At 32.5% G+C, this 26,185-nt stretch overlaps 1 protein-coding gene across 1 annotated transcript; it reads left to right on the top strand.

Annotated features, from left to right (window-relative positions):
- Positions 1-8,005: 8,005 nt before the first annotated feature.
- Positions 8,006-10,837, top strand: HELRODRAFT_151907 (hypothetical protein; the record flags this gene model as incomplete). The annotated part of the gene is made up of 4 exons (XM_009021387.1): positions 8,006-8,124; positions 9,465-9,582; positions 9,873-9,982; positions 10,786-10,837. Coding segments are annotated over 4 exons (399 nt in total), but the record flags the coding sequence as incomplete, so codon positions are not given.
- Positions 10,838-26,185: the final 15,348 nt, after the last annotated feature.

Here is a 26,185-nt window from a genome sequence, read left to right as displayed (position 1 = left end):
TTTTTTTCAATTTACTTCAAATTATTTGTGCATTGTTGTTGAGTGTGCAGTCCTTGAATATGTAAGTGTGTGAGTGTAAATTAATAAATACTACAAACAATTATATGTGTGAATATTATTTATCATTAGCTTAATTTTGCATTTATTCAATAAAAATTTTTGGGGCCTAATAAAATAATTCTGTCCCACTTTTTGAAACATTAAAATTTTTGAATTCAGATAAAACAAAAACCTCATTCACACAGTGCATGTGTAACTTTTGCTCATATTAATTTATGAGAAGCTCTCTAATATACGTCTTCTTTTATTTTTATTTTCTCATTTAAAACAATTCTACAGGTAAGAATGAACATGCAAATTTTTATCGCAATAAACACACACACACACACATATAAACACATAAATAAATAGTTTTGTTAATAATTTCTACACTTCATGTGCAGTTTTGCACACACTTGAAAAATGTCTTAAATAAATATTTGTAAACATATATGTCTATGAACTTGTATGTGCAGGCATTCATACACTAAACTAAACCTAAACCAAATGGACCCAGACCAAGTGATGATAATAATCAGATATGCTTAATGGTTGTTTTGTTTTCTTACATTTCTGTTTAATTGCCAGTATATTAAAGTGCAAAAATTTTATTTTTTACCCCTTAATATTTTATTTTAGCCTGTTAAATAATGAAATATTAGGTTTAAAAATGTTAACAGTTTTTAAAAATTTAGTCTTAGTGACATCTAAATAAAGGTCTATATGTAATTCTTAATTTTATATCTTGAAGGTAATGTATGTTATATCTTGTCACCTCTTAGTTTGTTTTTAATGGAATTAACCACTAAGATAGTAAGATTTAGCCAAATATTGTGATCTTTTTTTCACATTTTCACAGTTTCAAATAATTATTTTATATAATTGATTCTACTTAACAGCTCTCCGAGTGCCAATAGATACAAGTGAGACAGAAACTGAAGATGAAACAACGCAAAACAGCACTAGCAACAACATCCACACCAAGAAAGTTGATGACGGCAACAACATTTTCAGAAGCGACAAAAGAGCTCAGAGCTTTAATAGCAAGACACACGCTCATTTTAACAGTGAAAAAAAATTACTTTGCAAATCTCAGAGAGATGAAAAGTACAAAAAGAATGGTTGGAAGTTTAACAAGAAAAATCTGCCCGGTCGACCACAAAAAGTTTCAAAAAATAAAAAAGTATGTATCATTTCTGCTCAGTTTAATGGATTTATACAAGTCAAACAATATTCAGTTGAAAGATCATAATTTTTAAAATTTAGTGAGACATGAAAACATTTAGTTTATTCAAATAAGATCTCATAAGATCTCCAGTGCATGTTTGCATGTTTTTATGGCTTGAGCCTGCTTGCTAATACAAGCAGCAAACAAATGATTGCATTAAGACAATGAATATTATCAACCTTGATCAAATGCTTTTTGATAGATTAATATTTGTTATAAGGATATAATTTTGCATGATTGTGTAAGCTGTTTATAGCCTAGGTTGGATTATCAACATTTTGTAATAGAGGCTTACTAAATATTTGAAGTGTATTGTTCTTGGTGGTCCGTTAATTTATTAGTTTTTATTGCTATCATAAAACATCATGAATAGTTGTTGCTAAGCATTTATAGCTCAAAATTCTAGTAACATACGCCAAAGACAGTTTGGCAGTTATCATAAGGTTTACAGGTACATACAAGCTTGAAATTTGTTTTTTTTTACAATTTAATACAAGTTCAATACAGTGAGAAGTATTGCCTGAATAAATCTTTATGAAGAAAGAACCTTCATGTGAAAGCAATCAATCTATTTTTAATGGCATGCATCCACTGTTAATTGCAAATCAATTAAAACTACTGCTCCGTGAATGAAATGCACCTACGTTTGTATCCATCTACATACTGCATACTTATCCATCTATGGCATACATACTGGCATACATATACATATATATATATATATATATATATATATATATATATATACATATATATATATATATACTTATGCTTAATATTTTGATTTTAATCGATTTTGAAGGATTTTCTGTTAATCAAAGCTAATCGTTTCTGTTGAATTAATCATAGTAATTAATTTCAAAGTTATCTAGTTTTAAATAGTTCGGTTTTTCGTTATTTAGTTAATCGTAATAAGTTGAATTTCGCTTGAGGCACGTGTTTGTGCTATCAGGTTATAAAGCCTTCTTCAACTATGTCTCTACGTAAATGTGTTAAATGTACGCAAGTTGTTCCTGCTAAAGAGACTACACGTTGCAGTCGTTGTGAATGTATCACACACGTCAAATGCATCAATGACAGCACAAAGTTTTCTGAAAATATTCAAGATTTTTTAAAGATTTGCAGCGGCCTGAAATGGTTTTGTGAAAGTTGTTTAGATCAGCTATTTGATATGAATTCGTTGTTAAAATTAATTAATACCAGTAGATATGAAATGTTAGCAAAATTGGATGTAAATTAAGACGAAATGTTGTCGAAAATAGATAAACTGGACGAAATGAACATGATGGTTAAATCAGAAATTGAAAACATAAAATAAATAATAAACTCGAATGAAAACAAGTTTAGTCAGGTTAACCGCTCTGATGAAGGTCTTCGCAGTGAAATTGATAGTATGAAGAAAGAAATGACTGTTACATTTGCAAGCATTGTAAAGAGAAATGTAGACAGCATCAACAATGAGGTCAAGGTAGTACAGAAAACTCTTGCTGAAGTGAATGAAACAAAGGAAAAAGAAACAAACTTGATTATATTTCGCTTAAAAGAGGGCGAAAACGATCGTGCTAATGTTGAGACAATATTTAAACACTTAACACATGATGTAACGGAAAAAAATATTCTTAAGATAACACGGCTTGGTAAGAAGGATGAAAATAAAATCAGACCTTTGTTGGTAAAACTTGAAAATATTGGGATCAAAATTTAATAATGAAAAACGTGTATAAAATAAAATCACTGGCTGAAGAATATGCAGGCATTGGACTAAGCGATGACTTAACAAAAGAACAAAGACAGGAATACAAGATGCTGGTTGAAAAAGCTAAGAAATTGGAATCTGATGATAAACGAGGTTTTTTATTCCGGGTCAGAGGACCGGTTGGAAGATGGAAAATAGTGTCGTTTCCAATGAAAACGAAACAAAACACACCAGTAGCATAAGCACGGAAGAGGTGATGTTTAGAAATGATGTGATGAGTGATTGTAATGTATTGCTGGGAATGTTAAACATTAGATCAATTAATTCAAACTCGGATAAAGTTTACGAAATGATTCAAGACGGCTTAGACATTCTTGTTTTGGTAGAAACGTGGCATGGTTCCACAGAAAATGTATCAGCAAAGTCATCGATGCCACCTGGGTTTAGATATGTTGATTTCTTGAGGTTGAATGATCCGCATCATGGGGGAATAATAGTATTCTTTAAATCAAACTTCAAATATAAAAAGATTGATCTGCCTCCTTTTGACACGTTCGAAGTTGTCGCTCTCAAATTTGTTATAAACAGTAAAGATTTTGTTTTGTTATCTCTATACAGACCTGGTTCAGTTCAAGTGAATGCATTATTTTTCGAAGAATTGTCAAAAGTTTTAGATAACATAACACTCCTAAGTTCGAGCATATTGTTGGTTGGTGAATTTAACGTTCACATTGAAAGATGCAATGATCGTCACGCAAACAGACTACTTGATCTATTTGAAACGTTTAATTTAACCAACCTGATCAGTGAGCCAACTCACGAACGAGGTGGAACACTCGACCTGGTTGTTTGTTCTGAAAATGTTCATGTTTCAATTAGTAATATATTTCCTAGTGGTGTGTACTCCGACCACAGTTTGATACATGTTAGCATACCAATTAAACGAATATGTCTTAAAAAAGTTCGCAGATTAGCTAGATCGTGGAGAAAACTTGATGAAAATCTGTTTTTTTCGTATGTTGCAAATTCTCCGTTATCAAAGCCATGTCAGAGTCACGACGTAAATTTTGAATTTGAACTTTTCAATGATGAAATGAAGAAAATTGTTGATAAAGTTGCGCCCCTTCACTTTATAGAACACAGATGCGATTTGATAACTCCTTGGTTTGATGATGAATGCAGAGCAGTTAAAAAACTTTGTCGACAGAAAGAAAGGAAATATAGAAAATATTTATCATCTGCCTGTCGGAGTGAGTGGATTGCTGCTTTGCGAAATAAAACTAAATGTTTCTCTAAAAAAAGAAATTGTTATTGGAAAACACTGGTAAAGGAAAACGACGGAAACCCTAAAAATTTTTGGAAAGTAATTAATAAAATCATTTGCAAAAATTATGATAATGAATCGTCTCAGGAACATGTAGACATCACTTGTTCTCAATTTATTGATCATTTTGAAGAAAAAATCACCAAAATAAAACGAGACACCAAAGTAGTTGACAAACCAGTTTTTGATGGATGTAAATTAGACAGTGGTTCTTTGTTTTCAAATTTTGCAGTGGTTTCAGAAGAAGATGTAAAAAAAATTGTTCTTAATCTGCCATCTAAATCTTGCATGTTAGACGTCCTTCCTACTCACATTTTGAAAAAACATATAGACCTCTTCATCTCGTTTCTCACGAGTTTAGTTAATTTATGTTTGTGTGCTGGAGCACTTCCTGTTTCTTGCAAGCATGCGGTTGTGATACCCATCTTGAAAAAAACAAACGCAGATTTTAATGAGCTCGGAAACTACAGACCAATATCTAACATTTGTTTCATCTCCAAAATCATAGAACGTGTCGTAGTAGGTGAACTTGTAAATCATTTAAATAAACATAATTTGTTCCCGATTCATCAATCTGGATATAAACGTTACCATTCTACAGAGACGGCATTGTTATATGTCTTGTCCGAATTATTTGCCTCCATCGACAAACAGAATATTGCTCTACTCGCATTTTTGGACATGAGTGCAGCGTTTGACTGTGTCGATTATCAAATTCTATTGAACAGATTAATTCACGACTTTGGCATTGCTGGAACTGTTATCAAGGGGTTCGACTCCTATTTGACTGGAAGGACTCAACAGGTATTTTTCAAAGGGCATCTGTCTAGTGTAAAAACAAAGTCATCCGGAGTGCCACAAGGTTCAATACTTGGACCTATTTTGTTCATACTGTATACAGCTGATGTATTTAATGTAATTGATACTTTTGGTTTTTCTTATCATGCATATGCCGACGACATTCAAATAATAGTCAGCAGTGAACCAGATCAGTTCGAAAGTGCAGTTGAAAGACTAATAAAATGTTTGGCTGAAGTTGACTCAGGGATGTCAAAAAATTGTCTAAAACTTAATCAAAATAAATCACAGTTTTTACCAGTGGGCACCTGGCAGCAGCTATCAAAAGTAAAAATTGATTCAATAATGATTGAAGATAATGAGATAAAATTTTGCAAGAAGGCTACCAATTTGGGATGTATTTTTGACACTAAATTAAAACTTTGTGACCACATAAAATCGCAATCTAAATCATGTTCAGCACAACTTCAACAAATATACCGAATAAGAAAATATCTGGATCAAACTGTAACACAATCATTGGTTCATGCGTTTGTCCACTCGAGATTGGATTGTTGCAACAGTCTGTTTTATGGGTTGCCAGAAAGGTCTATCGCTGACCTCCAATCTATTCAGAATAGAGCTGCAAAGGTGATTGTTAGAGGCAGAAAATACGATCATGTGACGCCAATTCTGAATAGCCTCCATTGGCTAACAGTGAAGAAACGAATTTTTTACAAAATATGTGTCATTATGTACAAGGCCATAAACGGACAACTCCCAGAATACTTGGCTGATAGATTCATAAAGAAGCCGCTGTCTTCGACTGGCAGACGCATGCGATCAGATGACGTCAATTTGTTGATTGTACCAACTACGCAGCTGCAGACATCGTCTAGAGACATTGCAGTGTCGGGACCAATCGTCTGGAATAGTCTGCCAATGTCGATGAGAATGTCAATGATGAACATTGTTGATTTCAAAAAGAATTTGAAAACTTATCTATTTGCGATGAACGATTGTAATTGATTGTATCATATCGTCTATTGATAGGATGTACATTATTTCACTGTTCGTTTTTTATTTTTCTTTTTTCGATAGCGCTTGTGAGAGATTTTAATAGGCGCTTTATAAGTGTTTGATAATAATAATAATAATAATAATATATGCATACATACATACAACATACATACATACATACATACATACATACATACATACATACATACATACATACATACATACATACATACATACATACATACGTACATACATACATACGTACACGCATACATACGTAAGTATGTGTTTCAACATCAGCACAATGCAGTTGTATAAACTCGATAAACGTTATATTAATGAGGTTTCATAGAAATAAGAGGCACATACATTCCACGTCAGTTTTGTGTATATAACTTATAATGCACCACCACATTCATTTTCAATATGTTTTCTTAAAAATATTTATGCTCAAGGCATTTTCTCCAAAAAAATATTCGTTTTTCATGCTTATTCTGAAGAATGTTCATTTATTTTCTTAACCAGAAGCACAAACTAGTTTCATCTCAGCAGCGCAATGCATCAGCCATTATCAGCACAAATGCAAATTCCTGCCATCAAACAATTGCATCGCCGACAATTCACCACAATCAACCTCAACAACTACAACAACAGCGACTACAACAACAACCACAACTGCCTCCTCCTCAGCAACAAATATATAATGGCCTTCACGACATATTAGAAGCGATCAGTCAAGATGAACTTTACCAACAACAACAGCAGCAGCAACAACAACAACAACATCAGCAGCGGCAACAACAAAATAAAATGCATCTTCCCACCATCAACAGCAATGGCCATTCACAAACTGCAGCAACTACAACATCTATTCAGCAACAACAGCAGCAACAGCAGCAGCAACACATCATCACATCGACGACATCAACCACGAAAACAACTACAACTTCAAGCACTGCCTCTACAACTACCAACAAATATACACCTGAACTACAAACTTTATTATCTAGTATCAAGTTCAACAATCAACTCGACTCCTCCCATTTTTTTCCTCCCACTGGCCAATCAAATCATTTGAATCTATGTCGTGTTGGCCTACATAACGACAAAATGGTTGGTTGTTCTTTTTATTTGTTTTGTTTATTTATTTGACTGTAAACATCCTCATCGTCTCCATCATACTGGTCACAAGTGTTTCAACTTTTTATTATTTTTGCATCTCCAACCATTGTTCTACATGTATTTTAGTCAGTTGTTGTGGATTCATATTAAAAAATGAAAAAATTTATTTCATTACATCCAGTCTAATTTCTTTTCTTTTTAATTGGTTAATGATTTCTGTGATTTTATTTTTGAAATTTTAAAACCTATATTATTTTAAGCTTTTCTTTAAAATAATTAACTGATTAGCTTCTGAATTTTAAGGCTTATTTAAATAGATAAATGGCAGGCTATAATAGCATGTATCAGTGGTTTGGGTGTTGATGTTTATTTCATTGATTGATTTATTATTCAACTGTAATAATTATGTCAATTCTCCAACAAGTTCTATTGAATATGAATGTCTTTAGCCAAACAATGTTATAATGAATGCAATATATCTGAATATGTGAGAAAGATTAATGATGAGTGTGGTGATGATGATGATGATGATGATGATAAAGATGTTGCTGATGATGATTATGATGATGTTGTTGTTGATGATGATGATGATGATGATGAATACAATGTGGTGTTGGTGATGATGATGGTTTGGAGGGTCCTGCTTTGCTTGTGCTATTTCTTAATATTAATGATAATGACAATAATGATGTGAATATGTAAGAAAGGTTAATGATGATGATGGTGATAATGTGAATATATAATATTGAATAGCATTATTAATGATGGTAATATTTTTCATAACCATTGTTTATATTGTCAGGTCCTTGAAGCCACTGAAGATATAGTTACTCACTTGCCACTCATTGAGTATGTTGGTAATGTTATGTTGAGAGATCAATATATGGGAAGGTTTGTATTTGTAAATGTCTTTTATTCGTTTGTTTGTTTTTTTGTTTGTATGCTTTCATGTATGCACATATGTTTGTTTACCTTTTTTTATATGTGCTTGCTGTTTGTATGTGGTTTGTTTGTATACATGCATGTGTTTTGATTTGACCATTTTGTATCAATGTGTGTTTTAATGTTTTCAAGTATTTTTGTGTATTATGTGTATGTGTGTATGAATGTATGCATGTTGCATATATGTGTATAAGCATGTTTGTATCTATGTATATTTGTCTTTTGTATCATTTGTTTATTTTCATGCTAGCTAGGCTGGATGTTTGGTTGGCAGGGAGTGCTGCTTTGTTTCTCTTGACATTGATTGATATTGTTGTATTTTTATATTAAAATTTGTTAAATCTCTATTTAGGCTTGTTTTTTTACGAGGATGATAAATTTTTTCATCAATGTTAATGCCCTCTTATGTTGATTTAATGGTGTTGCTGGGACAGTTATGTTGTTGTTGTCGTTGTGTTGCATGCAAGTATTTTAGAGTCGTTGTCGTTTTGTTGTTGTTTACATGTTGGTACCATGTTGCTGCTGCTGTTGTTGTTTAGGTCCGTTTCCATGACTACCAGCATTGTTGTTGTTTAATAAATTGATTTCAAAAAATTAAATAAAGAAGATTAACGAAAAAAATAAGAACCCCAGAAAATTTTTAATTGTCATTCTGTTGTTTTTTATTCTACGTTCAAAGTTATATATCAAGTTATTTTAAAAATTTTACGGAAAGAATTTCCGTTCTGAAGAATGATCAAGAATATAAATGATACATGTGCATGCACTGTTTGAAAAATTTTGTAAAAAGTTAAAAAAAAGAATTTGTAACTAATATTCATAAATAAATAAGATTCAATGGATGATGGAATGAAGAAGGGCATGGCTGAATGGGAGAAGTGCAAACTGCTGTAAAAAAAAACAATAAATGCCTTCACAAATAATTAATGCATAAAGGAATGAATGCATAATTAATATGTAAACAACTTCTTTTTTTTCATGATATTGCATCACTCATTCAACATTCTTCACACATCACAAGCCTACAGACAAACACAAAAGCCATGCATACAACTTTTTATCCAAATAAACATACGAACAACCATGTGTACAAACAAATCAAACAAACATACACGCATACATTTAAACATTCATGCTCGCAAACATAAATACGTACATAAACAACAAATGAGCAAACTTGTGTGTACGTAAGATAGATCCTCCATAGCAAATTAACATATACATGCACATATACAAACAATACAAACATGGTAAAAACAATTGTAAAAAATTACATACATACTCACTAACACACATACAAACAAACAAACAAACAGCTGGCAGCCTCACGTTTTGTTCTATTCTAAGTTTGGAGGTGTGGATTTGTGTGTGGATGCAACAAATACCGGAAATGAAGCCAGGTTCGTCAGGAGGTCATGCACACCTAATGCTGAGGTTGGTTGTTTGGATGCGAAAGGTAGTTGGTTGATTGATCATTAGCTGGTTGATTGATTGTGATTGATTGTGATTGATTGATTGATTGATTGATTGATTGATTGATTGATTGATTGATTGATTGATTGATTGATTGATTGATTGATTGATTGATTGATTGATTGATTGATTGATTGATTGATTGATTGATTGGTTGATTGGTTGATTGATTGGTTGATTGATTGATTGGTTGGTTGATTGATTGATCATAATAAGAAATTATATAGAAAATAAACTTCCCCAACCACCAGATCCAGCATTCACTGCAAGGCAACAACCTTCGTTTCTTCATCCATGCCAGCAAAAGCATTATAGCAGGAGCCGAGATCACCATTGCTTTTGATTTCAATTACCACAAATGGTCTGCTTTTGTTTTTTTTGCCGTATTTTATGTTTTTCTTCTTTTTCTGTTTGTTTGTTTTTTATAACTTAGTTCGTTCACCTTTGTGTGCTTTCCTGGAAATTTCATATTAAAAGAGGCAACGAAAAAAAAACATTTCTCTTCAATTTTCATTAGTTGTTGACTAAATTTTCAATTGTTTCACCTATTTACAATATAATAAACTTTATTTATTATTAATTAATTAATTAATTTATTTATTTTATTGTTTGTTTATTCATAGTTTCTAAATATTTACATATAGAGCAGATGTTATCACTCTGTATAGTCATTCTCTCATTTCACTTTAACATTGGGGGCTTGTTTCAAGCTAAAATTTTTGCTGAATTGATAAAGTTTTCTTTCCTTTCGATTGTTATTAGCATTTTTCTCTTGATGTTGTTATTATTATTATTATTGCTGTTATAATTTTTGGTGTTTTTTCATTGAGAAAACTGATCCAAAGATGGTTTAATGGCGTTAACTGTTTTTATTACTGAAACGAAACGAAATTTATTTTACATCAAAGAAACTTGTCATGTGTAGTTTCTAATCAAGATTTCTTTACACATGCTATTTATCCCATTTTAAAATGTTACCCCGTTTTCATTTTTGGATCTCTAGTTTTTTTTTTCAGTTTATCCATCCATTGCTCATAAATGATACTCTCTCATTTGTCCTTCATATCCATTGATTTATTTTTTTCATTTTATATAATTATCTGTTTTGTTCAAATTTATTAATTTTTTAATAATTCATATTGATTTATGTAACAACACCTGCAGCGGTTTTGCAGTCGAATGCGCGTGCACACGATCCTCATGCCCCGTGCTGAAGTTTCAAAGGAGAGAACACCACCAGAAGTATGTTATTGCTGTTGTTGATGTCACTCATTGCTCGTTGATGTCATTGCTGTTGTCGTTGATGACGTTGATTGACGTCAGTTTTGATGTTTCTGCTGCTTCTGCTGCTTATTTGTAGGAGATAACGCAAAGTCTGTTGGTATTGTTTTTATGATGTTATTAGTTGTAATTGTTATATTGTTATAAATTATGTTTTAACTGGAATGGAATGTTTTTTTTTAGTTATTGAAAACATTAGGTTATTTTATGCTATGTTTTGCTATGTGCACCGTGCAAGACATCGGGACATGATTTAATTGCTAACAACTACTGCTGTGGAATGATGAGAATTCACACTTTCCATCCTTCCATCATCCACTTCATTCATTCCTTCTTGCTCATGTCTTATGCACGTTTCCTTAGGTGTTCGCAAATTTGTTTGTTTTTGTTTGTTTTTTTCCGTCAATTTATTCATTATTTATTATTTTAAACTCTTTTTGTCTTTTTAATGGTAGTTCTTGTCTTTCTCTTTCTATTTTGTTTATTCGTTTTTTTTTTAAATTTTTTATTCTAAGCTCAAGTTTTCAGTGGAAATGTTTGCAGGATATATTTATTTTTCGTTTGCAATGACTGTCATGTGCTGATGGTGGCGTTGTTGTTGTTGATGATGTTTTGTTGTTAATATCGTTGTAAATGTTGTCTGGTTTCTTGGTATTTTTTTTGCGATAATTTTGTGAAATCATTTCAGCTCGATATTGAGTACCTTATCTACCATTTACTGCATTAACAGTGTTCAATATGTTGTTGTTGTTTTTATTGTAACTACAATGGTTGAAGTGTTGCTGCAGAGAGGATGTTGAATATTATACTTGTTGCATAAGGATATCAAACAATTCGTTTTAGTCCTTATTATTTAAGAAGGAGTAAAATAAAATGTTACACACCTTCATAAATAAATGGTCTATTGGATGGTAGGTATGTAGAAGGACGTAAAATATGAATTGTGAGATGGTTAGATAAGATGTTCAGCTCTTCAAATGCTCTATCTGAATTATCTCTACAAATTTTCAGTGGTGTTTCTCTATCCAGCAGGGCTATCTACCAAGAATATTCTTGGGTGTTTTTGTTCCATTCTTTCTTTTCATGTGCTACAGTCAACGCTTGTAGTTTTGTTACATTAATTACTATATTTTATTAATATTGTTTTTATTATTCTACTAATACTACTATTGTTGTTGTTATGGGATTATTTTGAATTATGTTTTGTTGTGCACACTGTACTGTATTTATTTATGTGTTTGTTTGTTTTTGTTTGTTTGTTTGTTTGTTTGTATTCCTTTCGAGTTTAAACTTCGTCTTCTTCAGCTCTACAGTATTTATGATTTATATTGTTGTTTTGTTTTTTGTACTTATACCATGCCATTAACCTATAATCTGAGATTCTACTACTTACTGACTTTGTTTTTTTCTATGTGATTGTTAATATTTTTATATGAATAGATGGATGCAAGTGAATAACAATTAGGCTTTTGTCTGATCATTGTAGCAACCGTTGCACATTTCAATTCAAAGGTGGTGTACTATTTGCGTTTGAAATTTTCAAATCAGTCTTCACGTTCGATTTATTTGATAGTATTGATTTGATAGAGTCATGTTGTTTAATATAAATCTTTCAATTCAATCAATCATATTTAGAGGACACCACTTCTGCCTGTCGAGAGTTGAAAACATACAGATTACAATAGCACATGCATGCTAAATGAGTGCACCTATGTGTGGCGTGCAAAAAAAGCAGATCACGTATTTAAGCATTGATGGTCAAATCAAGAATTTGCATTTGTTAGCATTCAAACGGGTCACCGCTAAGCAGTATATTAATCAGTGCTTCTAATATCTGAAAAACAAAATATTTGTTTTAAGATTTTTTATTATCCATTTTCTTTTCAATGATTTCTAACAATTTATTATTCAGATGATGTATCTGTGGAAATGTTCATTAACTAACAGCCGTTCACTATTAACTTTGATATGGCAGAAATAATATTATTCTTATAGTGTTAGATGAGTTTAGCTACATATTCACAACCATTATTTATTTTCTCAAGGAACTATAGCAAGGTTCCATCCAGCAGTCATGCAGCTGGAGGAGCGCAGGTGAATGGAAGAACAAAATCAATCTCAACCTCCACACCTTCATCTTCTCTAAATGGATCATTACATGCCTCGTTTGGGTCATCATTTTCATCATTTGGGCCGTCCAGGGTTGAGGTTTGTTGGATGAGTGTGCATTAGATGGATATCCCTTCTTAGATGTGCATGTGCATGCATGCATCTCATGTGATATCTCTTGTTTTTATTTATGTTGTCTGCATGTGTTTGTGTTATAACTGAATTGTTATATGCTCAGTCCAGATAATATATTTCAGCGTTGAATGTCGTTTGCCTGCAAATAAGAGGAAACAAATGATCAACATCCTAAAAATTTAAGAATAATCCTAATAATTTAAAAATCACAACAGCGAAATTGTATTACTTTTTGTACATTTTATGCTGTCTTTAACGTTTTGTTAAATAATGTTGGCAATGTTTTTTAAATTATATTGAATATTTATTTGATGATTTTCAATTTTTCCAGTTCCGGGAGAGCAGCAGCAGTATCTCAAGAGCACCACCTCCACCATCACGAACAGTTGCAGCAACAAATGTTGTATCATCACCTCCATCGTCGTCGTCGTCGTCATCTTCATCATCCACGTCGCCATCATCCAAGCATTATTTCTCCTCTAGTACGCAGCTAACAACAAGCATCACGACTTCAACACCACCATTCCATCCCACATCATCAACACCAACATCTAACTCCAAGCACAAACATTCTTACTCGTTCTCATCTTCTTCATCGTCATCTCCATCGCCAACTTATGCAAAGAAAAATATTTCACCAGTAAATAATTCAGCAAAAAATTTCACATCAGCAGCAACAACAATAACAACAGCAACAACGACAACCCATCATCAACAGCAGCAACAACAACAACACACATTACACTCGAAAACATCTCAACATAGAAGATCTTCAGAAAATGATCATCATAATCATAATCACCACCAACAACAACAACAATCATTGGCAACATCAAGCTGTGGTAATGAGGAAGGCAAGAAAAAGGTTTAGACGAATGCTTTCTATTTAAATATTTGTAACTTAAACTTACATTTGAATGCTGACAAGATTGGTGTACTATTCAGGCGTGCTTGGGTGTGTCTGTTTATTACTGGTGTTGTTTCGTTGTTGTGCATATAAACTTAGAAGTTTAAATTCTTTAGTTTCTCCGGTTTGTGCATGCAGGTTACGTTTAAGAGACAAATTTATTCTAATAATATATGTCTATATTTTGTTATTTATTGTTTCATGGGAGTCAACTCTAGATAAGCATTTATTACTAGGCTGACTCTTTCACTTTTTTTGTGAATAAAATGGATTTAAAAAATATAAAAAAATGTTGGTTATTATGGAACAAATAATTTTTTCAATTGGACTGCAGACCAGGGAAGAGAAGAAGCTGGAAGCATACGTGAAAGCCTTTGAAAGGTTGGAGAAGAAGGAGGAGAGGATGAAGGGAGTGCTTGCTCGGCGAGAAAATAAGAGAGCTGCGGGCAGGAGGGGTAGGAAGGTGGCGGTTGCAGCTGCTACGGTGCCGACAGAGGAGAAGAAGATCAAGGAGGATGTTGATCTTGAAGCTGATGCTGCCGCTGTTCTGGCCTCATTTTCTATTGGGCAGAATTCAGAAGTGGCTGTTGAATCTAACGTTAGTGGTGACTCACTTTTCAATTTTTAATGTTCAGAATTATACTTATTATAACATAATCTTTGTTATTATAGTTACTGGATAAATGTTTTCCTTATTATTAAACATTTTAAATTTACACATATCCAGAGGAGCCTTTCAAACAAACATGAAGATGCACTACTTTCAGCAGCAGTAGCAACTATCATTTCGACTCCTCCTGCAGCACCACAACACTGCATTCAGCAGCAGCAGACGTCGTCAAATTCACCACCAAGAAGAAGATCAACTGGAGTCTCCAGCCAAGAACTTGAGGATGTGCTTCATGAAGAAAAGTTGGAATGGGAGGAGGATCCCGATAGATATGGCATCTACAAATCAGTTAGTGACTGACTATTTAATACGATTTTGTCTATCTGTTTATTTATTCTTGAAATGAGTAAATTTTTCATAATTTTGGTATGCTTTATTTTTATGTAGTACCATCGGTCAAAAAGTCAGAAAAAAGTTTGCAGCCAACAACAGCAGCAGCTATCGTCAAATGTTCAAGAGGAAGAGCCAGCAAAAGAACTGCAATATGACCAGCAACAACATTCACAAAAAGAAGGTCATCAGCAGAGGTCATCTCTCTATGAATCGATTTCGGAAGTTTGCTTGGATGCTGCAACTGCCCTTTCATTGATGTCTTCCTCTACATCTCACTTCCCACAACCTTTATCGTCACCAACTTCATCGAGTCCATCCACATGCTGCTCTAACATCTCTTCATCATCTTCATCGTCAATGATGCAGTCATCATCGCCTGTCACGCATATGTCCAACTGTTTGGAGTCATCTCTGTCTTCCTCATCTTTATCATTTTCCTCTCATCATCTCAATCATCACCCGGTAGAGATATCATCACCCTCGCTTATGATGGCAGAGCAAGAGGGCAAAGGGTGCTCTGCAAAAAAAGTTTGTCATTTCGCTTTTTATTTTTGCTCTTGTTGGATGAATTGTCAGAACTATTTTTAAATTTTGTAACAGATTTTTAAATCCTTGAATTTAAATTGTATCTTAATTATCCTTTGTGTTATTTTTCTCATGTCAAATGCAAAAAAAGTTGTTCACTTCTATTGAAAAATTTATTAGAAACCTCATTATTATTTTGAAAATGCTTCTTACTTTGAATAGAGATGGCTGAACAGAGCAATGATAGAAACTCCTCTCTCATCTTCTTGTGATACAGGTTGGTCTCTTGAATTCTTTCAGACTGTGATTGATTGATTGATTGATTGATTGATTGATTGATTGATTGATTGATTGATTGATTGATTGATTGATTGATTGATTGATTGATTGATTGATTGATTGATTGATTGTTTGATTGAGTCTTTTGATTGATTGAGTCTTTTGATTGATTGAGTCTTTTGATTGATTGATAAATTTATTAATTAATTATTTAATTAATCGACTGTGTATGCTGATAGATTGAATTGGTTGGTTTGCTCGTTGTGGAGTTGATTAAATGTAGCTTTTTCTTCTTGTCAAATTTGATTATGACTAAATTATTTTGAAAATATATTAGCGAGCACAGAACCAACCGTTGTTAATCAAACATATTTTTTATTTAGACTTCGTGACCCCGTTGAAAAAAAGGAGGATGGCTCGTGAGTCCATGCTGCCTGGAGACACCAACAGCAGCAGTAGCACAGCACAACTGCAACACAACAGTGACAACATCGATGACAACAGTAGCTTCCAGCATTTGGACTCCGTCGAGTGTGTCGATGATGTCTTCATCAGCAACAACAAAACAGACCCATATGTTACGACAGCAATAACATATCACGTCACATTGCCATCGAAAATGCCATCAACATCTTCGGCCGGGCCAACAACGACATCAACAGCAGCATCAGTTGGACCAGTCTATGAAACAATAAGCGATGATGAAATTGAATTGAACGAGGTACATATTTCAATTGCGTTTGTTTGCCCTTCATTTTCTAAGCACAGTGCTGGTTATTAGAGTTTTTCAACGTGCAACGTGCAAATTTCTTCAAATTTTGGAATAGAAAATATCTGAATCGGAGTGTAGGGTCAGCAATTTGGAGCAAATTTGCAGACCACAACTATCTGCAGCAGATTTGAAATAAAAGTTTCTAACATGATGGAGAAGTATTTCTACTGTATTGCATTGAATTGCTAAAAATGTTTAGACACCCCTAGATTGCACGTTGATGATAATTATGGTGAAATTACTTTGCACTTTTTTTTGTTTAACTAACTTTTCATATTAACTAATTGGATAGGACTAAAATAGAAAATTTACTTTGTCAAATTTTCATTTACAGATCAATAAATACCATCAGCCTGTACCTCCAGCAATGGTCTTCTCATCGTTGTCGTCATCTTCATTACTGTCCCCATCACCGTCGTCGCCGTTGTCCAAATTGAACCCCTATCAACTCTTCAAAAACATCAACTTTCTTCGCTTGCCCGCCCAAGCCAACGTGGTGGCTTCCTCGTCGTCGTCGTCATCATCTTCTTTGATTGCATCCATAGTCACTGTTCCTAATCAGTCATCCTCAATACCATCCTTATCATCGCCGTCGTACGGTTTGCCTTTTATGAATAACTCATCGTCCACATTGCCGGCTATGAACATTGGTCAATTCATTTCACTAAGTAAAGATCAGTTGACCAATCATCCGACAGCTTCAATCAGCCAATCAACTTACGCAAATGTAAACAACTTCGGAAATGGCGCTAATAACATTTTCAAACACGTCATGTCTGCCAACACCAACCAGATATTCGACAACTTCATACCGCTGATCATAAATGTCCTGCCATCTTCATCCACCGTTCCTCCGCAACCTTCAACTCAGCCTTCATTCATTCAATCATCCAGTAGTCACTCGTCAGTCGTTCAATCGTCTCCTTCAAAATCCACTGTAAATGTTAAGAACATATGCAACCAAACGGCTACTACAAAATCGCCAGCATTATTTACGACCAATTCAGATGTTGAAAATAACTCAATGGCTTGGACTAGTAATAATGCATCTGTAAACGACAATGACACTAGAAACGTGGGCAAACATGTAGCATCCAGCATGAACTCTCATAACGTTTATGGCTTCAACCACTTGTCTACGTACAACAACAACAACAATAATAAGAACAATATGAACACTGTGAATGTGAATATTAATGATTTGCAACAAACGAATTCTAAAAATTACAACAACATCAGTTATAACAACTTACTAAACATATCAAACAACAACAACAGTAGTAGTAGTAGTAGCAACAAGTTGATGGGTGGTAGCAACAAGATTGAAATTGAGAAATTGCAGGCTGCAGTTCTGAATGGAGCCAAGTTGTGGCCGCCAGATCTTTTCATGCAGCTCACAAACAGCAACCTGATGGTCAATTTGGACAGGTCATGCATTGCCGAAACAAACCCCAACATCAGCAAATATAACAACAACGACGGTAGCAACAACGAAAACAGCAGCAACAACAATCAAAGTGACATGGTTGGAATGAATAGCAGCAATTTGTTCATACACAGTCTGCCAGCGGTCCCATCATCAACTACTAATTCTTTCATCTTACCACTCGCACATCACCCACAACAACAACAACAACAGCTTCAATTAACTGCAACTCAACATCGGCAACATTTACAACAACAACAACAGCTGCAACATCAGCAAATACTCAGACAGCAAATTGAAAACTTGTTCATACCGACATCAACCGCAGTTGTCGATAAACAGATTTGATTGAAATGAATTTGATGTTTGTCACTTTTAAAACTTTGAAGCATTGAGACGAAGCACGAACAGTTGTTTATCATTCAAGTCCTACATATATGTTCTCCTCTATAATTTCTTTTACAAACAATTCAAACTTTATAATTAGTTGACAGATGTTGTTAGTTTATTGAAAGCTGATTTTAACATTGTATATAATTATGTATTTATTAACGACGCTTCCATGCATCTTTGCATACATACAGAAGTAATTATACTGGTTATATATACATTGGATGATGAAGTAATATCATAATATCGTGCTGGTTGATCGCACACGACTGAGAGAGAGAAAGAGAGAGAAAGAGAGAGAGAGAGAGTTGCTGATTATCTTGTTGAATTTATGGCATCACCATTGTTTGTTCATTTAACCAGCGATTTAAGTTTCACATTTTTTTGTTGTTCTCATTTCACACTTACCGTTAGAGAAAGTTCAAGACTCTTAAAATATGCCATAGGTTTATCATTTTGTCAGCAATTCTTTTTCTTTATATGCATATGTATATATAGATATATATTTGCATGTATGTATATATATATGTGTTTGTGTGTGTGTGTTTATTTGTATATGTATACTAAAATGTAGATATATTTATGAAAAAACGAGTTATATGTTGTATATAAAAGATGTATATAGTCGTGTGCACGCAGCAAATAATTATATCGATGCGATTTCGTTGTTTTGCTAAATATTGAATAAATAGTTTCATCATTCAATTTTGGTTCATTTGTGTACACATCCATCGAGGTGAGCGGCAAGACAGCGCTGAATAATTGAAAATAATATTTAAAAAAAAATGAAAAATATTATACACTTCTCCTTGGTTCTTTCAGTTTTATTTTTCAAACGGGAAGACAGTTTATTTTAATTTTTGCATTCAACTGTGAATTCGAGATCTCTTGTCATTGTGCACGTAATAAATGTGTGTGTGTGTGTGTGTGTGTGTGTGTGTGTGTGTGTGTGTAAATATTTTATGCAACCATGCATGCAACTAAACATTCACTGTGTGTGTGTGTGTGCGTGTGTTATCCACTTAGTCTGTTTGTTGGTCCATTTATGTATGCTTAATCACTCGCCAAGTTAGTGACCATCGGTTTATGTGTGTTGTGTACATAGTATATACATATGAATATAACCATATATATATTGTTTAAATCATATATTTTTCACCAAGCTGGCAATCGATTTGAAAAGCGCGAGTGTTTCACAAATTTTTTTTCTTTGTTTTCAAGAGTTTTAAAGTTTTTTTTAAATTTTTGTTGCCTGTGCATTTGGAGCGGATGTGATCCATGAATGATTATCATACATATATTTTAGTTTCCAGTTTTTATTTTAAAACGTTTAGCCTCAATATAATTAAAAAATATCGACTGCAAATGTTTTCTTTTCTATCAGGTGTATGTAGATCGTGCTACTGAGTGAGCTCTTCATGAATGAATGCGTCGTCTGACGATGATATGTCTGTCACCAATGTCTTTGGATTATTATTTATCTTTTAAAATATGAAACGTTACGTGCAATTAGTAAAACCTGTTGTAAGTTGAATTTCCGTGCAAGCATCGCTTTTTATTTTTACTCGTTTACTGTGGGGGCGGGTATTTAGTTTCAGCATGTCTCGATCTAGTTGGATAATTTAAGATAATATTAATAATATGCTAACACGGAGTGTTTTGTTAACGTTATTCAGCCCGGTGTTATGCATGCTTTGCTTTTTCTTGGAAAGAAGTGTGTGCGGGTATGTTGGTGGGTAGGATTGTGTGTTTGTGTGTAGGCGTGTGTGTGTTTATTAGTTTGTGTGTATGATTGTTGGTGGTTTTTTATGTGAGAGCATGAGTGTATGTATTTGAATGTTGTGCGCAAAATTTATGTGGTTAAACTCTTTTTGGAAATATGTATGATCAGTTTAGCGTTAAGAAGTAAAACTTAATAAGTGTATAAATACGTAAACACATAAACATTTATCTCTGCGTGATGCTACATATTCACACTTTCAAGTCTAGGCATGCGCGTGTGTACATATTTATTTTACATACAGACATACATTTATGTGTACACTAATTAATATACGGAGATAATGCCTGTAAATTTATCCAATGATGACACACGATATAATGAAGCAAGCTACGTTGTCACGAACACAAAGAAGAATTGTTATTTCATTGAATTTCGTTGTTCATCATCTGTTCATTGATTAATTAATTTGGTCGCATCGTTTAAAAGGTTTACTAACGATTATTTAGATTATTTAATAATAATAATTGTTTTATTATTACCAATATGATAAACATCTTGTTATTATGTTGTTTTTTTTGTTTGATCTATTGTTGTCAGTCGTACAGACAGTTATCAGATTGTATGACGATGATGATTTAATGTCTATAATCAACTAATAATTTTGTAGGTAGGTAGTGGTGGAAGCTCTTAAGTTATTTCCAATGACATTAGTGGAAATATTTATTTATTTATTAATCCATTTACACTCTGCACGTTCACGATTCATTCATTTATTCATTCATTCATTCGTTCATTTATGATTTCATTTTAATTGCATGTCAGTTTAATTTAACAGAAATTCATTTTTAATTCCAAATTCTTTTTCCCAGGATATAAAATTTGAGTTAAAGTTGAGTCCATTTTGAAATTCATAATAAATTTATTTGACTGTTAATTAAATTAACTCTCTCCTAACGAAATATGACATTAATATAAATGCATATATATATATATATATATATATATATATATATATATATATATATATATATAATATTGTATAATATGTAGAAAATGTGAAATTGTTCATAAAAAAAATGGTTGACTCATTTTTGAAGAATTTGTAAAATTTAAATAACATATTAATTGAATAATTAACTGAGTAATTTATTGAATAAATTTAAATAATATTATAATTGAATAATTAATTATTGAATAAATTTGAAAAAGTTATCTAGTCACGGTTTATTTTGAGCAATATGTTGGATAACTGTTTTTTACGATCTCACGTTTGGTAATTTTTATTAATTAAACTCCGTCAACTTTGTTAAAAATAATCCCAATCCCAAAGCAAATCCATAAACTGGAAGAGAGTGGATGAAATAAAGAGGAGACAGAATGCGAGGACATGTACAATTGTACATATTTCATTTTTATCACGCACGTCGTGACGTTTTATAACCAATCATTGAATATAGCGAAAAAAATTTATTAGTTATTCCATATAATTAGAATTCTGTCACCTGTCGCTTATATTTTGGCCCAGAGAAATTGTGTTTATTATTAAACTCCATCCAAAAACAACTTCATTTAGTGATTTATTCAATAAAATCGAACAATTTTTCATATATTTGTTATTACTTTAAAAAGAATATAGTCGTGTTTAAAGTTTTGAAGTACTTGTAAAGGGAGACATAGGACATCGTTAATGCAGCCGGAGTGTAGGCGGTCAGAGACTTTGAGGGGCCGATTTCGGATATTTTTCACCCGACACTGAATGCGACTCCTGCCTTTTATTATGACGCAATCATTGATACACTTTTGATGTTTAACATATTAAGTCTAAGTGACGATCCGTATATGTAAACGATTTGTCATAAATCCAAATGTCATAAATCCGTCCTACTCCAAGACAATTGGTTTTAACTATTTATATTTAAAAGGATAAAAAGTCAAGACTTGGAAATATACCACGATTATAATTTATTTAGTTGAACAACAACAACCTGTGATGTATTGAAATATCATTGAAATTATTTTTACCTTTCGTATTAGCCACTATAAGAAAGTTTAAAATACAATTGAAGATGGGAAGTTAAATGGTAAAAATTTCAACGAGACACAGTCAATAAGAAGCGCCGTAAAATTTAACAGCTATTAGAAACATTTTTGTGTAAATAGCCAAACCAATCATATTCTTACATTTCAAAATTTCATCGATATAACTGGCATATGACAGATTTAGATTTTTGTATAAAATTATATTAACCATCAACATTCCACACTTTAAATATATGAGAGAAATATTTCCAGAAATTATAAATCTTTGCAAACATGAAAAAGTATTCAAGTATATTTAATGAATTAAAAGTTAATTTGTAAAACGTTAAAATTAATTGACAAAATATTGGATAAATATTGCACATAAGCAAGTCTGAATCGATTAGATATTAAATAATTTTGCATTTTAAGTTTGGAATGCTCCAGCAATCAATGAGAAACAACGTTTTGTTCCTATCTACATCAATTTTATATATATATATATATATATATATATATATATATATATATATATATATATATACAGTATTGAATGAATTCTACCGAATTGTTGGTAGGTAATCAATTTAAAGTTTGTCTTTTCAATTCTAGAAATTGATCAATTTATTGAAAATATAATTATTATACAAATTCATCATGAAAATTTATTAAAACTGTTGTTATCCAAATTCAATTCATTATGCAGATATAGGCCTTATATCGATTTTTCACAAATCATCTTCGGTGCAGCTCCGGTTTATATGGTTTCTTTAGACAAAGCAAAGTGAGTTACTTAGTTGGTGTCGTATTTTTCATCTTTGTTGTCATTTCCTTGTTCTTCTTTGTTACTGAAGTTAGGCGTCGAGTTGGTAATCAAGTAATCATTCTTTGTTTGATGTTTATTTGGGTTTTATTGATGTCTATCAGGACAGTTTCTGCATTTTTAGATGTGTTGATGTTTCTATAAATTATTTTTGTGTTGTTGTCAAGAATTTGGCGGATTATTGTAGCTGCATTGTTGATTGTAAGTGAGATTCGACGGCTCCTTTCTGTGTATGCACTGTGAGACGTCTTGATAATGAAGTGGTCGTAACACCAATAAACGAATGTTGTTGGCGAGCACAGTCGTCAATAGGCTTCAAAGTAGAATCGTCTTTAGGAGTGCAGGTATTCTTCAGGACCAATTGTGATGTCTTACAATTGTTCTAGTATATCCTGAGCGTTATTTTATTAGTATCATTGATTGGCGAAACGTTTCTTTCAATGATTTGCATAAGGACGACTTCGTCTATTTTATGTGCCGTTGAAATATGATTTCTGTAATAAAGGATTTTGTCGTTGTCATTGTTGTTTGCACTGACAGAGCTGCACTGAAGACGATTTGTGAAAAATCGATATATGATGAATTTGGATAACAATAGCAATATTATATTTTCATGATGAACTTGGATAATCATTTTATTTTCAATAAATTGGACAATTTCCAGAAAATTCTAGTAAGGAAAATTGAAAGACAAACTTTAAATTGATTTATGCCAACAATTCGGTAGAATTCATACAATACTGTTTGTATATATATGTTTAACATCACAAAAAGTAGCACACACAGCACACACGTGCACAGACGGAATATACAATATAAGCTGAAAGATTAATGAGCATAATTCATTCCATCAACTTTTTGTTCAAAACTCTAGATTGTAAAAATGAGACATTGTTTCAAATGTATATGCAAACATTATTTTAAAAAGCCTATGACTGATAATTTGTAGCACGATCAGATCTGAGATTTATCAGCTTTTAGAAACGTTTTGTTACATTTTTAGGTAACATTTTAAAAAATACCTGTATGAATAGTTCTGAATTATGAAACGACCTTTTCAAAAGACAATCAACTCTCCATAAATAATAAAAATAATAAAAATTATGTTTACAATCGATTATATTTATAACATTATGTGTAAAGTTGAATACAATTGTAAATAAATAAAGATTGAATGTTGTAGTCAAAAAAATAGATTAATTATAAAACAGAACAAACTACAATAAAAATATTTCTAAAAACTTGACTCAAACAACAATGCTACTACAAGAAAAACCAACCAATGCTCATAAGAGACTAGAAGAGACAGAACATGATCAAAATAAATAGTTAACAGATAGATTGGAATTAATGTTAATAGATGAAACTATTAGAGATTTGAATATATATAAATGGGATATGATGTTTAAAATATATTGAGCAGTGTATTCAATAAATATGAATAATGCCAATTCAATCAATAAAAAAAACTATTCAAATAAATTAAAAACTACAATTAAATGTATTTAACTTGTATGAAGTACTTCATATTCAAATATTGAAAAATAATTGCATAACAAATGAATTGACGATTTATTTATAGTGCTTAATTGCGCTCAAATGTTTTAACATTAACAACTGCATTAAACAATCCAAATTTTTAGCAACATTAATAAATCAGGTTTCACTTTGCATTCAAACCTGAGCACACAATTTTTTTAAACAACCGCACAAGACACGGTACTTCTCAATCAGACATAACTTTTCGACAACAACAAAAAATTTATACCATACCGCAAAATGAGAACCATTATATTTATAACATAATGTTTTCATATTAAATATAGACAACACCAACAATAGTTATTAGAGTTTCAAATGGTACAGATAATATAAATGGATATGAATATAAATGACTTGAAATTAAAATAAATTACTTGATGAAAACAGTATAACAAAACTAGTTTGCAATAAATTAAAGTTAAAATATTTTTGGTAGATAGCCACAGAACAATCCCACTTGTTGTTCCTACCAGATGCTGTAGATACTTCCCATGTTCATTTTTAAGCTTCCTTTAAATGTAGTTTAACATATATTTAATATGATTTTATTTTATAAAAAAATTAAATATGGTAGTATGTAGAGAAGATAATAAGCTACAATAACAGGAAATACAAAGTAATTATCAAGCTGAACATGTGAGTTAATTTGTTGCAACAGCCAGTAAGATTGCAATGCTATTGTATTGAAAATGTTTCATTTCAACTTAAAATAATTCAATTTACACAGAATTATTTGTTTAAAAAACTTCAAATTCCTAATCTATACTTTCCCCTCGAGCAAAAATTAAATGATTTCCCACGGAAAGTTTAAAAAACGTGTAAAAAAATAATAAAATTGCCTTGCTAAGAGTGACAATCTTTTCCTCCAACTGACTGATCAGCTGATCTTTTTCCACCAACAACAGCTGCAACCTCTTGTTCTTCTCGCGTTCCTCATAAAGCATCTAATCATCATCATCATTTTCATCATCCTCATCATCATCTTCATCACCGTCATCATTATCATAATTTATTATGTACACATAATTATTTGTAACAGCACATAATCATATCAACTTCCTCAATAATATCCATTAAATCTTAATTATATTCAAACACTTTTTTAATTATAATAAAAATAACAACAACAACAACAACACACGTTTAGACGGCATTTTCCCCGAGATCGGGGGTTGCCGTTTGGCTACCTATGATGAAACCGAAATACCCCTCGACTCCATCCACATCTGTCACTCGCCTCAGTATCACGCAACCCCGCTTTCACCCTGTCCTTCTCCACCTGCTCTCTCCATCCCAATCGCGGACGACCCCTTCCTACCACTCCTTCAACCTCGAACTCCAACGCTCGCCTAATCCCGACCCTTTCATCCCTTCTCAACACATGTCCATACCACCGCAATCTCGATCTCCTTATCAATGTCACAATGTCCTCATTCAGTCCCATCATTGACATCAGCTCTGTACTACTCCTCCTATCCTTCACTTTAACCCCACACATCATCCTCACCATAGCTCTTTCAGCCCTCTGCAGTACACTTTCCTCCTCTCTCCTCAACACCCAAGTTTCACCACCATATATCATCGCTGCTCTCACACATGCTTTATATACCCTCCCTTTCATCTTCACTGA

This window comes from Helobdella robusta (assembly GCF_000326865.2).
Source record: "Helobdella robusta unplaced genomic scaffold HELROscaffold_3, whole genome shotgun sequence".
Classification (NCBI taxonomy): Eukaryota; Metazoa; Annelida; class Clitellata; order Rhynchobdellida; family Glossiphoniidae; genus Helobdella; species Helobdella robusta.
This window is presented reverse-complemented; position numbering and strand designations above follow the sequence as displayed.